The sequence below is a fragment of the Anomaloglossus baeobatrachus genome, chromosome 5 (assembly GCF_048569485.1).
Source record: "Anomaloglossus baeobatrachus isolate aAnoBae1 chromosome 5, aAnoBae1.hap1, whole genome shotgun sequence".
In the NCBI taxonomy this organism is placed as follows: domain Eukaryota; kingdom Metazoa; phylum Chordata; class Amphibia; order Anura; family Aromobatidae; genus Anomaloglossus; species Anomaloglossus baeobatrachus.
The window spans coordinates 440,814,737-440,829,848 of record NC_134357.1 but is presented as its reverse complement, the minus strand read 5'-3'; the positions used below and the strand labels follow the sequence as shown (position 1 = coordinate 440,829,848).

The window sequence follows — 15,112 nt, the reverse complement described above, 5'->3', positions numbered from 1 at the left end:
GAACATCGTGTCTCCACTTAGTGGAAACATATGTATGGAAATCTTCACAGCAGGATGTGCACATCACGTCTTCTCTGTACTGAAAAAAAAATGAATGGAGCATAACACAGATTTAATCTCCATAGTGAATGTCTCCATCAAGTCAGTTACTTTACAAACATCTCTCACATTTATTAGACAGGACGCTGAACATACATATTTATTAACATCAACACCCATCTGATCTGACATAAATAGGAAGATGGGCGGAAGAAATAAAGTGCAAGTATCGAAATGCAAGCAAAAGTCACAGACAAAAGAACATGGAGGAAAACAACTATATACATTACATTATATGATCAGTCTGTACAGCGAGGCATAACCAGAGATCACCCGGCCTGGACAGCCCCCTATGGGGATCAGTAGTCAAAACACACTTGTATTGGTAATATCGTTCGCTCCTTGTAAAGATATTTATCAGACAACACAACTCAACACAAGGATTCTGCTACATACATGCACAGTGCAAGTCTCCCTTACCCCACAACCAAAAGTAAATGCAGAGAATAAAAATATAATAACCCCAACTAATGAAACAATAAAAAATATCACTATAGCACAGAATGATGGATATATCGATAATATCTCAATATCAAGGCAAGAAATACATTATATTTGTATACTGTCAAGTAAATAGGTTAAAGTGCAACTCCAGTCAGTACTGATCTTTATAACAGCTTTTGCAACAAATATGTTTATTATCCATGTCATGGTCATCGTCCGTTACCCTTTTCAGAAACTATCTCCTGTATACAAGACTATAACTATTATAAATACTATCCACTATATGAAAGAAAATAACTACTATAATACTGCCCCTATGTACAAGAATATAACTACTATAATACTACCCCTATGTACAAGAGTATAACTACTATTATACTGTCCCTATGTACAAGAGTATAACTACTATAATACTGCCCCTATGTACAAGAGTATAACTACTATAATATTACCTCTATGTACAAGAATATAACTACTATAATACTGCCCCTATGTACAAGATTAAAATAGTATAACACTGTTCCTATGTTCAACAATTTAACTACTATAATACTGCCCCTGTGTGCAAGAATATAGCTACTATAATACCACCCCCTATGTACAGGAATACAGCTACTATAATACTGCTCCTATGTACAATATAACTACTAATATACTACCCCTCTATACAAGACTATAACTACTAGATAAAAGAAAAGCGCGCTCCTGTGTAAAATCAAATGATAAAAACTAATGTGATTGCAGTGTGATGGCCACACTCACCTGATCCCGTTGTACATCAGGTACAACACTGGGGAACCAGCCGAAGGGAAATCCAGGGCATACCCCTATGGCATCAGCGGGGATCTCGTCCTCTCCAGCCCGCAAGAATTCCTGCTCGGGCGGCCGCTCACGCGATCGATAACCCACGTGGAGTGTACAGCCGCCAAACCAGCGCTAGGCTGCAGCTCCTCCTTTGGGATGGACGGACCCGTAAACTCGATGCCGGTGACTCACCGGCCCTTCAGAAGCGTAGATGGATTCAGGCACATCCAGGCAAATTTTGGATTAGCTGCAGCAGCCCCGTGAACTCCAGCCAGGAGATGGAAGATTTAGAGGTAAAGAAGAAAAATCACGGTATCGGCTGCGCTGCTAAAAAGCCCTAGGCTACCTGAGGAAGGGGGAGCTTTTATCCCCGAAACGCGTTGTGGCTTATATTTTGTAGATAAAAATTCTGGAATAATATCATCATCTCTACGAACATTTTTAGCAGCGCAGCCGATACCGTGATTTTTCTTCTTTATCTCTAAGACTATAACTACTATAATTGTGCTATGTTAAAGAATATAACTACTATAATACTGCCCCATCTACAAAAATATAACTACTATAATACTGCCCCTATTTACGAGAATATAAATAGAAGCAAAGGAAGAAAGGCGGCATCTCACCATGAGGTTTTTCAGCTTTATTTAAAGCATGTGAATTACAGCATGTGGGGGAGAGGGGAGTGCAGGAGCGCAAGCGGACAACGGCCGTTTCGCGCTGTAACAAGCGCTTTGACTCATGGTGAGATGCCGCCTTACCTCCTTTGCTTGGATTCTTCAGAACAGTGACTGTGCTGCAGGCTGAGCACCACCTGGAGTTGCTAATCTAATCCATTGACAGCTACATACCAGGTCTGTAAGTACAACTCCACTCCACAGCCTTTGCGCTGCAGTGCCCAATTTTTTCTTCCTTTTTTTTGTTCAAGAATATAAATAGTATAACACTGTTCCTATGTACAAGAATATAACTACTATAACACTGCCCCTATGTACAAGAATATAACTACTATAGTACTGCCCAATGTACAAGAATATAGCTACTATATTACTGCCCACTATGTACAGAAATTTAGCTACTATAATACAGCTCCTATGTACAAGAATATAACTACTAAAATACTGCCCCTATGTATAAGAATATAACTACTATAATACTGCCCCTATGTACAGTAATATAGCTACTATAATACAGCTCCTATGTTCAAGTATATAACTACTATAATACTGTTTCCTATATACAAGAATATAAGTACTATAATACTGCCTCCATGTTAAAGAATATAACTACTGTAATACTGCCCCTATATACAAGAATATAACTACTATCATACTACCCCTATATATAAGAATAATACTACTATACTACTGACCTATATGTACAAGAATATAACTAATATAATACTGTTCTCCATATACAAGGATATAACTACACTAATAATGCCCTTATATACGTACAAACATAAATCTACAATAATACCTCCTACTATATACAATATGTTATTATTATACTGCCTTCTATGTATCTAAGAAAATACTGCTACAACATGCCTACATTTATGACTGGAATTGCACTCTAAGCTTATTTTTCACAATTGTTAACATGACATTGATACTTTTGGGGTTTCACAAAAAAAATTGGACATAGAAAATATCATAATAATAACACCTAATACCTTATTTTTGTGTCTCATCAGATCGTACTGGTCATAGCAAGAGGAAGGTCAACATATCATAAAGAGAAGTCTAGATGTCTCAAACCTGTTGCTCATCTGGTGTTGCCTAAATACAACATGCCAGTAGGTTGGAGACCACTACTACAAAGTGTGAAGTCAGCATCACATCTTCACTTATATATTCAGTAATGGGAAAAAATCTCTATTACTGTGTGATATTGGCCTTGGTTTACCCTCCCGCTGTACATCTTCTCTTCCTGCTCATATGCTTACTGTTTACTGTACCGAAATGGATTTTTCTTCTAGTATTTGCAGAGCGGATGAAGGAGGGTGCAGATCAGTGGTCCCAAACTTACTCCGTCAGCTGTTATTTACAGAGTCCTGGCATTCACAGTAATGGATGGCTTGGTAAAGCAGATACCGCAAACCCTATCACCATCTGTCTATGCATTACTGACAGAACATCTTTGCCTGCGGGGTCCTCAGGTCTAGAGACTCACAGTACTTTTTGGTTTACTTCACATCATCGACTGTAACATAAAAGCCTCATAAATAATATACAAAAAAAATCAATCATTTCCTCCCCCCTAGACCAAAAGCTTCTGGTCTACTGAATTCTACCATGTTGTAGAATGACTACACCAAGAGTTCTCGGGAATGTAACAAACAATATTGCCTCCGATGCAGTCTCTTGAGGGTTATCACCACTATTGTGCAGTTAGGAATCTGTCTAGCTAAAGGGGTTTACGACAACCCCTTTTCCTTATATCCTATTAGGTTACATGGACTTAAATTTGGATAGGTACCTTACTGAGTACCAAACTCTAACGAGCATAAGGGGACTAGTTAGATGTCATATTTGTACCCAAACCTTAAAGCCAGTCAGAGCCCAAGGGTTCTCTGCTCCACATGAGAATATCAGGTCTATGAATGTCTTGACATAGTTTTTATACCTTTTTATAGGTTTAGCACTTGCACTTAAGACCTTTCCTCTCTGGTCCATGTATTACATGGTCAGCATGCTATGCAACATTTTCCATGAGTTGCATGCCAGAGCTTTACTAAAGCAAGACCCTGGCTAGCTTCAATTCTAGTGAAAAAAACCCTATAAGTTGTAATGCTCATATTATTGCATAAATTGGCAAATTGAACCTTTGGATGTTTTCTAAAGCTGAGTGTTACCCATGTTGGATGAAGGAATGGCAGCCATAGTGGTTGTTATCCAAAAGCAATGTACACTTACAAGAAATCATGAAAAGAATTGAACACCCAACATCTTCATAACGACCAGTGCAAGATTTGTCAGAGATCCTACCACATAAAAACAGCGGTAATGTCTACTATATTCATAACTCATGCATCCATATGTCTATAGAGGACTTTCCAGATGACAATGCTTCTGCTGGTTACAGTTTTGTGCAAATGGTTGAATATATATAGATATTTTATTTGGAGATAAATAAGTTTAACTTCTGAAGAAGGTTGATGTCTCCAGCGCCTGTACTGGTAAAATATGTTCTAGACGCTTTTGACAATGAGAACCATGGACTTTTAGAAGATCAAGTCATAAAAGTTTTGTCTTCAGTATGGAGTTTCCCTGGTGATCTGGGTGGAGAACGTATGGTTGGTGCTAGAGATACTGTTGGATTTCCTGGTAAAACCGGGATGCTTTTTCTTCCTTCTCCATGGTGGGCATAAAAAACTGAGGGTGGAAACAAATATCTGTCGAAAGTTTGCAGATACAAGGTTGTAGAGTATTGGGTTGACAGTAGAGCTGACGTAGAAGAGGACGTTGGTCAACATGTAGAAGTAATGGTAGAAGTCATGGAGTTCACTGTGGGTAAGAAAAATATGGTTACATCATATAATATTAGTATTTGAGATTTGATGGTGTGGCTTGTATATTGTGGTGGATGGCTCTCTGAGTGTTGGAAGACCTTTGTCCAAGACGTATTGCAAAGAAAACCTAGATTGTATTTGGACAAAGAGCATGTGCCCTGGGATATCAATAGACCTAGGTGACCACTTTTGGACACCATCCCTGCCCAGGGTTCTTCTATCTACAAAATTCTGCTTGGCTGTCTCTATATCTAACAATTACAATGGTTGTGTAAAGCCTCTTCTGTATGTGGCTGTAATAGGAATCATTTGGGGCGAGAAACAGTTGTCCATACCAAATTTATGCTCTGGTGCTTCAACCAATCTTATCTCAGCCTTGTGGAAAATTTACTCAGTTACTAATTCTGAAAATAACATTGCAACCAATAGACTCAAGCGTTGAATATGATGACTTAGTGACACATTGACCTGAACCTTGGAAATGTAATACTAAACCCTGTGGTTCAAACTTGATAGTGCACCCTCTCTAAACTTTTATTCTACATGTAACATTTAGACCTTCTTCATTCTAATATTCACAGGAACTACAGGACTTCCAGATGTAATATTGACCATGCCTTAAACACCATACCTTCTTATAGTCATGAGACACTGATCTAGCAGACTGTTTTGAGTCTTACTGCTAGAAAGTTCCTGATTATGTCATCTTCCAGCAAGGAAGGGGTAAAAAAAATAGATGAAATTCCATCACCTTATATTAATAAGGAAATTAAAATTTTTGGATGCTTGGAAAATGTTCATTCAGATATTATATGTACAATCTTGACCGCTGTGTCATTGCTCACCTACCATTAAGCTAAACAACTCAGTACAAATTGTGCACTGTGAGAAATTTGTGGGATTGAAAACCAGACTCCACGTCACCTGTGCTAGATCATACTGAATTGGCTTTCTAAGTTGATAACTAAACCAAGGCACAATACGGGAAGGAAAGAGTCTGGCACTGGCTGCAGTTTACATGTTTGGGTTGCTCCTCAATATTTGACCAACATTATGTCTTGTCGACTGGTATTGGGCAGGATTCACAGGAGCAGCAAACGTGTTCAGTGGTTTAATAGCGAGGGTTTATTGTCCAGTAGTGTCTATCGTGTGGTGTATAAGAGCGTTTTCAATACCTGTTTATGATAAGAAACTCAACAGATTGTGAACACCAACAATGCAGAGGTTGGTCAAAAATTCATCTACCAGTTGCACACTTTCAGGCTTTATGAGATGTACACTACAAAATTATATTGTGGTACCATGTTAGCCAGAAAAATCGATGTAAAAACTTTTATGCCCCCCCAAAATAATAAGTTTGTCATTTTTGGGCATAAAAGTATTTAAACTTCTGGTGGATTCTCAATTTAAATTTCAAAGAGTACCATATGAAGACCACATATACATGGATTCTAGGAAATCTAGAAAGGAAACATGCCACCACCTTTAAGGTTTTAGAGAGGCTCTACTACTCTCACTGCCCAAGTTGGTACATGTGTAGCGCCCCTGAGTACATCAGGGTGCTGCAGGGAACTGCATCCTTTTTGCCCAGGGTGCAGGACCTACCCCCCATGGTTCCAGGTTCCCAGAAACTGGTGTCACTTCCATCAGCACCACAAACCCCAACCAACACCTCACCCATGACCTGTCAGACACACCAGTTGGTTGGTCTAGCTGGAACAGGGCCACCCACCTAGGGGGTCAGACAGACGGATGGGAGGGACCAAGAGAGATGAGTAACAGCTCTCAAAGTGAGAGGAGCTGGAGTGTTAGCTCCCGGGGAGCTAGGAAGACAAGAGTTGGGTCTCAGACAGTGGTCCGGGACCAGAGGAGTCGGTGACTGGGTTCAGGGACGTCGGTCTGGAGAGCGACAGATGCGGTCTAAGAGGGCCTGCAGGCACCAGAGAGGGACCAACAGTGCTAACCGATACCGAGCACGACGGGTACAGGACCCTAGGTCAGGAACCGATTCAACATCCTGGCAACCTGCAGAGGAAGGGGGCCTTCAGGGACCTTCCTAAAGCTTAGAGACTGAGGGCATCAGCACAACGCAGGGGACAGGGTTTTCCAAATAAAGCAACCCACTGAGGTCCCAAGTGTCAGCCCTTAGGAGCAAGACTTCACCCAAGACTGAAGAACTGGCCCTTACAGCTTCAAGCTATAGGGACCCACACAGACACAAACAGTGCACGGAGGCAAGTTCTGGACTACTAGTGACACTAGTGGTATCGGGGACCTGGACATGCTCCAGGCAGCAGCAGCTGTTCACAGAGACTTGTTCAAGAACGGTGTGTGTCTCGTTTCATCTCCACCTATCCAACACCTCAACCACCGCAGTGAGTATGCTTGCCCCTGCACTCTGCCCTTCCATCCCCCATTATCACTCGAGCTCCAGGGCCTTCCCTTCTGTGCGGAGGGACTGTAACCTTGCTGCTCTCCACCATCTGCCCTGGTCCTCATTGCAGCAGTGGCGGTACTCTCATTACCGTACCCCGCAGGTGGCGTCACGAACACTTCCCCTGTAAATAATCCCCTTTTTCAGTTTGAGTGCCCGCCGAGCCCGGGTCCGGACCCCTCGAGCCACGACCATCCTGGATCCAAACACCCCGGTCATCACCGGGGCGGCACATATGCAAAAAAACCCAAGCCCTTTCTTACAGTTTTTAGCAAAAGTATAAGAGCTCATGTGTGTAACACATCTTTGATTACTTGACTATTTCCATAACCCCTTATGATCAGTGCTGCAAAAAACTTGGCACTCGCATACATGTTTGAAGGGTTTTTAAGATGTATTTATGGCAATACATTAATTGTTAGGCGACGTTTCAGTACAATAACCTTCCTAAGAGAATGCGATTGCGATAGAGTAGGGTGATAGATTTATAGGACGAGGCAATGTTAGCAAGTTGGGACTTCCACTGGTGTGATGGTGTAGAGGTCCCATTTTGGCATGGCTGCTTTATCTAATTTATCTCTCGACTCTATCATAATTCTAGTGTCTGAGGAAGGTCATGGCATTGACCGAAACATAACCTAAGAGTTAATGGCTTGTCATTAGTAACTTTTAAACACCAATGCAGTATATAAATGAGTGTCGAGACCCTATTTGAGCACCACCCAACGTTGAAATGCTGTGCACCTTCACATAATCCATAACGCCCAAGGTTTTAGGAGAGAGGGCAAGCTTCACTCTCTTGTCTAGAAGTGCCTGCTATAAGAATTCAAGTGGTTCAGTTTCCGGTGGTGAGATGAGCAGAAACATCTACCAACCATAATTTAGAATACTTGATGTCTTGGTGTCAAGAAAATGTAGGTGAGGCACAAAAAAACAAAACAAAACAAGTTAGATCAACCCTGACAATATGTTATTAATCTTAAGTCCTCCATGATGGTCCCTTTTCAGCCCGAGAGCAGTTAAAAGGTTTAACAAGACCATGATGGAGAACTTATAGAAGTTCTTAAAGGGCTAGTCACACAGAAACCTGGTAGGTGAGTGGATATTGATTTTGCCTTACTTGAAGCAGTGTGGGAATGTGGTTGTCAGATATGAGCCTATTTCACTAAGAATGTCTGCAGTCTATAAGGTCTTCAAACTATGTCTCTCTAGCTGTGATTGAGGCTTTCAAGGAGTGCTAGGAGTTGTAGTATTTTTGCAAGTGGGATAATACAGCCTAGTGGGAATCTAGCAAAAGCAGAATTATAGATCTTGACATTGACGTCAGCATCCTTGTTTAGTGTACATGTTGAGGTTGAGTTAGGCTACTACTGTTTGACTATTTATCCTAGTATTTTACAAATGGTGGTCTTCTTTGAAACATTGATATTGTTATACTTACTCTGTCCAAAGGTCTTCTGGTACGTAGCAGAACATGAGACGCCTCACATGATATGGAAGCCAGCAGACAACAAAGGCAATGACTACCACACCTGAAGAAGAAAAAGAAGGACAGAATGAATCTCCCAGATCATCATGATTCATATCAAGCTGAACAGATATCTCCAATACTACAACTTCCAGGACGCAGGTCATGCAGAAAGTTGCAGTTTGGCAGCATCTCCAGAACCACAGGTCAGAGACCACCGCCTTAAGTATGCAGTCCCTAATCCACCCCTCTGTTCCTGCACCTCTTTCCCATGGTTTTGAAGCTGCATAATATCACATTGGACAATATCTGCTCTTGGTATTTCCTGATCAGCCTAGAATTGAGTTGCAGTCTATTATAATGCAGATAGAACATCATTCAGGACCCTGGCCTACTGGCCATGTTGGGAGTCGGACAAGAGCCCAGCAAACCTCCTCCTACCTGCCAGCAACCCTGCCGCCTCTTCTCATTAGTAAGCCCCACACAACACTCCCGATGCTGCGTCAGGCCTACTAATCAAAAGAAGTTCCAGCTAAGCCAGCAGGTGGAGGAGGTTCATTAACCATTAGCGTGACTATAGAATCAGATCTTTGCAGATCTTTTATGCTTGACTTTACATATAACATTATGTAAGGAATTTGTGTTCACTCGGCCAAGTGACTGGCAGGCAGACTTATCCTTGCATAAACTACACAAGGTCTATTTTTTTATAGGGAAGTGGGGTCCCGTGCAATAATCAAAAAGTCCCTTTCAACCCCCCTATGCCCCTGCTTCTACATTGGTACTTTTTTCTCAAAATTTTAGTGGTCCTAAAAAAGGTTTACTAAATAATTCTGAATAATGCCTACCCTTTATTACAATGCCTTCTATCCACCCTTTGGAGATCATATTGCACTGATAGGTAAATCCTACACATCCAATAGTGAACACGCTAATGGGAAAGTAACTGCTGGTCCAAGGCAGTGAAGGTCCATATGGTCTGCGCTTAGTTGGTCTTGTTCATGACTAATATTCAGTTTGCCAACTTTAATGCCTTCTCTCCTTCTTTATATGGCTGTCCAAGTATAGATTGTACATGTATAGATTGACTAGATTATCTAGTCTAGCAAGATTCTAGTGTTATATTGCGAACCGCTATAATAAATGCATCCATTTTGCTGATCACCTACAGGCATGAAAATTCAGAATCGCAACATACAATATCCTTATCCTTATTATGTTAATGATACAATACTATAATTGCTGATGTGGACAAGAGTGGAAAGAGAAAGAAAATGTATTCAGTAACTCACTATATTAATGCATATATTAATCAGCCCCCTGATGAAGCCAGACATGGTGAAACATGTTGGGCAGGCTATTAGCTTTTTATAGGCAGAGTAGGGCAATACCAATCTTATAACACTGTAGGACATCAGTCCACTTATATATAGTATATGGTCCGCGGCCAGATTCATGACTTACTATTAGGTTGCTTTGTCTGCCGAGATTTTACATTGATGTGTTTAATGTATTTTTGAGAATAAAAGGTAAGTTTTATTAATCTTTAGTTAGGGTACCTCTAGTTGCCCTATGGGCAAATTGTGTTTGTGTAACCCTATGCTGATTAAGGGTATAGATTGAGGTTTCAGTGTTTGTAAAATACAGGATGTCTCAAAAAAAGAAAACACCCATAAAAAAGTAACCAATTTGTCAGATAGTGATTCAATTTTATACAAACTCTGTAGGGGAAAAGAAAACTTCTTAGGCCATGTCACCAACATGGTGGCCATCCTAAAAGCCATCATCATGGATTAACTTTAATTTTTCAAATGGAAGAGTATGATGCATCAAACTAATAGATAATTGACCAGAAGAACAATGATGTGTGTCATGGTTACATAACGTAGGAAACTCACGCAGACTTTTGTCATGAGTGTATCTTGCTTGGGGGAGACCCTAGGTGAATCTGGTGTCAGAAGGTCACAGCGCCTCGCTGCTGGCGGATCCACTGCTGTTATTTAATAACATCTCCTTCCTTGTGGTACTGTTAAGCACCCTTTCCTGTCTGGCTGCAGGCTTTAGCTGTCAATGTCAGGTGAGGCTCTTTGAGATCAATCCCCTTCCCTACTTTAGTCATATTATCTGATCACATGATACCTGTGATAGAAACTGAATTTCTGTGTGGTCGACTTTGGAAGGAGCCTGCTTTGGAAGAAGTTTGTCTTGCTGTGTGCTGCAGTGGTGTTTGCTGCACTGACGTCACCTGGAATGTCTTTTCCTTGCATGTTTATTTCCCCTGTTTGTATTCCTTCCCTTGTGTTTCTGTATGGTAGTGTCGAGTCTAGTGAACTTGCATATCAATGAACACTCAATCTGATACAGGGATTTGGCGTTGTATAATAGAATTTTATATCACATTTCAAACTTGTGTAAATCCAATAGTACAGACGAATATAGGAAACTTTATAATGCATCTTATTAGAGAAATAAACTTCTAGTTCCACTTATGAGCCACTTCTACTCCTGCCCCGCCTCCTGAACTCACCATTCACTAAAAAAAAACCCAGCTACAATCCATATTATTTTAGCACAGCTCTCAGCTGTCAGGGATCAGAAAACAATGCCTTAAATCTTTACTGTAGTGAGAAGAGGGTCACTGAGGTGCTTCTGCTTTCTCGGAAGTGTTTTATTTCATCCCCAGTGCTGGATTCACAGCTACACTTCTCAGTATTGCATAAAATCCATTGTTTACAGGACCCAGAGCTGGGATACATGCCATATCAGGGCTCAATTTCAGACAACACTAATATAGTAATGCACCCAATCCGGTGCATATGTTGAGTTCAATTTGAGCAGTATCAACCTGTCAGAAATGTTACCCCTCGCGAAGGTACTGACCCAAAATCCAATGATGACCTCAAGGAGGGCCAGAAATCTGAAAGATATTCTGGTACGGAGCCACTATGTCCCGCCTAGGGATAACCCATTCGGCTCTTGTGGGCCCTTACAGGGATGCTTTCCTTGTGGGCATTGTTTGGCCTGCAGCAATTTTCTCCGTAGCTCATCCTTTTATTCATCAGATGGCTCTAAGAACTTCCACATCAAACAATATATCACGTGTGGTACCACACACGTGATATATTTCGCTACATGTACGTGCCCCCTGACCTATGTGGGGCTCACCTCCCGTGAGCTCCGCATTAGGGTCAGGGAGCACGTCAGAGAAATTGCTGCGGCCAAATCAGAGGTAGACCCAAGTGTTTTAAAAACATTATCGCGACATTTCAGATCTCACCACTCCTGTGATCCCTCCAAACTTAAAATCAGAGGCATTGATGCCATAGTGGGAGGAATCAGGGGTGGTGACCTCAAGAAACGTCTAGCACAATGCGAGACAAGGTGGATTGTGACCTTGGACACTCTGGTCCCTAGAGGTCTCAATGAGGCCGTTAGTTATTCACCCTTCCTGTAATACTAGGACATGTGCTCATATATATGAGAGTATACACAGCCCTGTGGATAAATTCTGCAGGGATAGATAATTTGTAGATATCTCCTTTGTCTCACTTATTGGTTGTGATACCACCATATTTCTTCCTAACCACCTATAATCTTATCATTTTTAATAATTTTTAATCTTTACCCTTCTGTCCGCCTGTCCCAGAGTTTTCATTCATACTCTTTGTGATTGCAGGATAATCTGATAAAAACTACCATTGGTGGAAGTGTGACAGGATACCCACATGGACTATTAATGATGAGAAAGGATGCTCCTTGTGGAATATGATACAAATAATGTTATTATGCCTGCCATTCTCTGCATTTGTGGATTCTACATACCTGCAACATGATGCTTGTGTATGCTGTTACGCTTCTGGCGAGTTCCGGTTGCTCCTGTGCGCGTGCGCCGGCTCGCATGCTCGTCCCTGCCTGATCGCCGCCGTCTGGCCGTCTCGTGCCTGCGCGGGAGCCATGGAGACGCGTCCACGCTCCCGCGCATGTGCGATTATGACGTGACGGCGGCGGTCTCGCGGGACTTGCCTGTGAGCCGGCGCATGCGCCGTCTGCGAACTTCTGGGCCGGTCTCATAGTGCGCTCATTTAAAACCGGAGCTCTGGGATGGATGGTGGGAATACCTCCATCCTGATGAAGATTTTAATATATCGTTGTTCGAAACGTACGTCGCCGTTGTGAGGTTGTTGCTGTGACCAGGCTGGGCCATACCACCCCACCACTGACTGGTAGACATACCGAAGATAGTATGGCAATTGCCGCGACATGATGGGGCCTTGAGGGGTAACATTTCTGACAGGTTGATACTGCTCAAATTGTACTCAACATATGCACCGGATTGGGTGCATTACTATATTAGTGTTGGCTGAAATTGAGCCCTGATATGGCATGTATCCCAGCTCTGGGTCCTGTAAACAATGGATATTATGTGATTTTATGGTTATTCACCTTCTGTATCTAATAAAATTGTTTATTTTTGCACATAAAAACTCTTGGTTCTCTTGTATATGTATTATGCTTTTGAGTTTGTGCCAATTGTGGGGGTTTTTACCACATTATCCCCACATACAAATACGTTGTGCTCTCTGGAGCGTTTTTCTAATCTATACTTGTTTTCTGTTTATCACAGATATCTCTCCAGCCAACATGAACTTTAGGGCCAGGGATAACACCTGGCAATCACAAATTGATCATGTGTTGAAGACAGGAGGTGCATCAGGTGGTGGAAGTGGTGGTGCCCAATCAAGTGAGACACTGTGTTTGAGATATAAAGATTTATTGAAAAAAAGAACGAAATTGTGGTGGAATAAGGCCTTTTTGGGTAAATATCTTGAGAAAGACCTAGTGCCCCGCGGCCTCCGTGTACAGGTCTTCCCCTCTTTCACTCTAGATGATGAAGGGTTTAAAACAAAATGGGAGGAACTCGCTCAGACGTGTTCCCGTGGCTTCCTGGGCCTATTATGGGACCACAATTCATCTACCCTGACTTCACTAGAGACAGAATTAGAATCCATAGAAAAAGATCTGAATGGCACCTGTACACCTGAAGCCATGACACAATTCAACTCCGAAATGAATCAGGAGTTGGAGAGATGGGAACGGGAAATCAAGGCATTTAAGTTTAAAAAACTAAACAGGGATATTGCTGATTATTCGACAAAAAGGGCTTATAAATGGAGAATGGACACAGCAAGAAGACGTGTAGGGGGCTATCCCTTTAAGAATCAGAAACCCCGATCCTCATCACTGGTGTCGGAGACCTCATGTGGCGACTCCTCCTCCGAGGCATCAGTGAGCTCCCCATCCGCGGCCGAAACAGTTGGAGCGCGCGTTAAGCAACGTGCCCGTCCACCTGCTGCCCAAGGAAAGAACAAGCGGCAGGGTAACAGGCTACAGGTAATTAATCTTTCAACACGGGTGCTCACTGGTGCTCAGGTGGAGGTGTTGTCACGGGGTCTCACATTCTCTCCTGCTAATCCCTTCCATCTGTTTACAGCCTTGAAGGACCTCAACCTATTCTCTCATAAACTAATTTTAAAAAAACTTTTTCACAAGCGGAATATGGTGTCTGACAGTCAGGTGGAAAGGGACGCCATCCAGAACCTGGAGGATCTGTTACAAGAACAGGAGGCACCATCTACAGGTATATTCCCACATGCTTTGCTACCTAGATCTACAAAGTTCCCCCCATTGTCTCTGAGTCCCGCTGTAGACATCTTCACCAAGATGGTGTGTGATCAATTCAGACAAATACCAACCAGATGTAGACGTAACAATTTGACACGGGTACAAAGGTCAGCACTGGTTGAACTACAGGGATACCGTGATATAATAATAAAAGCAGCAGACAAGGGGGGGAATGTTGTTGTGTTACCAATAGAAAAGTATGAACGGGAGGTACTGAGGCAGCTACGTAATAGGGAGACATACAGGAAACTCCCCTCCAGCCCGTTGGTTGCATTTTCCGGTGAGCTTACTGCCATCCTGAATGAGGCTCTTGAGAAAGGTTTGATCACCAAGAAAATGTTCGAGGGACTTTGCAATAAGCATCCGAGGATACCTACATTCTGTATCCTACCTAAAATCCACAAAGACGCCGTCAACCCACCGGGACGCCCGATAGTGTCCAGCATGGAGGGCTTATGCGACCCCATTTGTAAATTTATAGATTATCATCTGAAACCTTTGGTGGAAGCTTTGCCCTCTTATGTGCGTGACACTACGGACGTCCTGAGTCGCACTGACGGTGTCTTTGTGGAAGATGACATGATTTTGGTTACCGCCGACATCGAGAGCCTCTACACCTGCATCTCTCACGAGGACGGTCTCAGAGCGGTCCGTTTTTTCCTCAGGA

General features: G+C 42.2%; 1 protein-coding gene and 1 long non-coding RNA gene across 2 annotated transcripts in view; one reads left to right on the top strand and one right to left on the bottom strand.

Annotated features, from left to right (window-relative positions):
• LOC142311740 (uncharacterized) overlaps nucleotides 1–15,112 on the top strand; it is a 441,604-nt gene that overhangs the window by 28,837 nt on the left and 397,655 nt on the right. The window contains exon 2 of the long non-coding RNA XR_012754292.1: nucleotides 8,748–8,969. This is a non-coding gene — a long non-coding RNA (uncharacterized LOC142311740). The remainder of the gene's footprint in view (nucleotides 1–8,747; nucleotides 8,970–15,112) is intronic.
• Nucleotides 167–15,112, bottom strand: part of NTSR1 (neurotensin receptor 1) — a 333,106-nt gene continuing 318,160 nt past the window's right edge. Inside the window, exons 3-4 of the mRNA XM_075350413.1 lie at nucleotides 8,737–8,827; nucleotides 167–4,856 (exon numbers count right to left, since the gene is read on the bottom strand). Of these exons, the coding sequence (XP_075206528.1) occupies nucleotides 4,604–4,856; nucleotides 8,737–8,827 (344 nt within the window). The 3' untranslated portion in view covers nucleotides 167–4,603. The remainder of the gene's footprint in view (nucleotides 4,857–8,736; nucleotides 8,828–15,112) is intronic.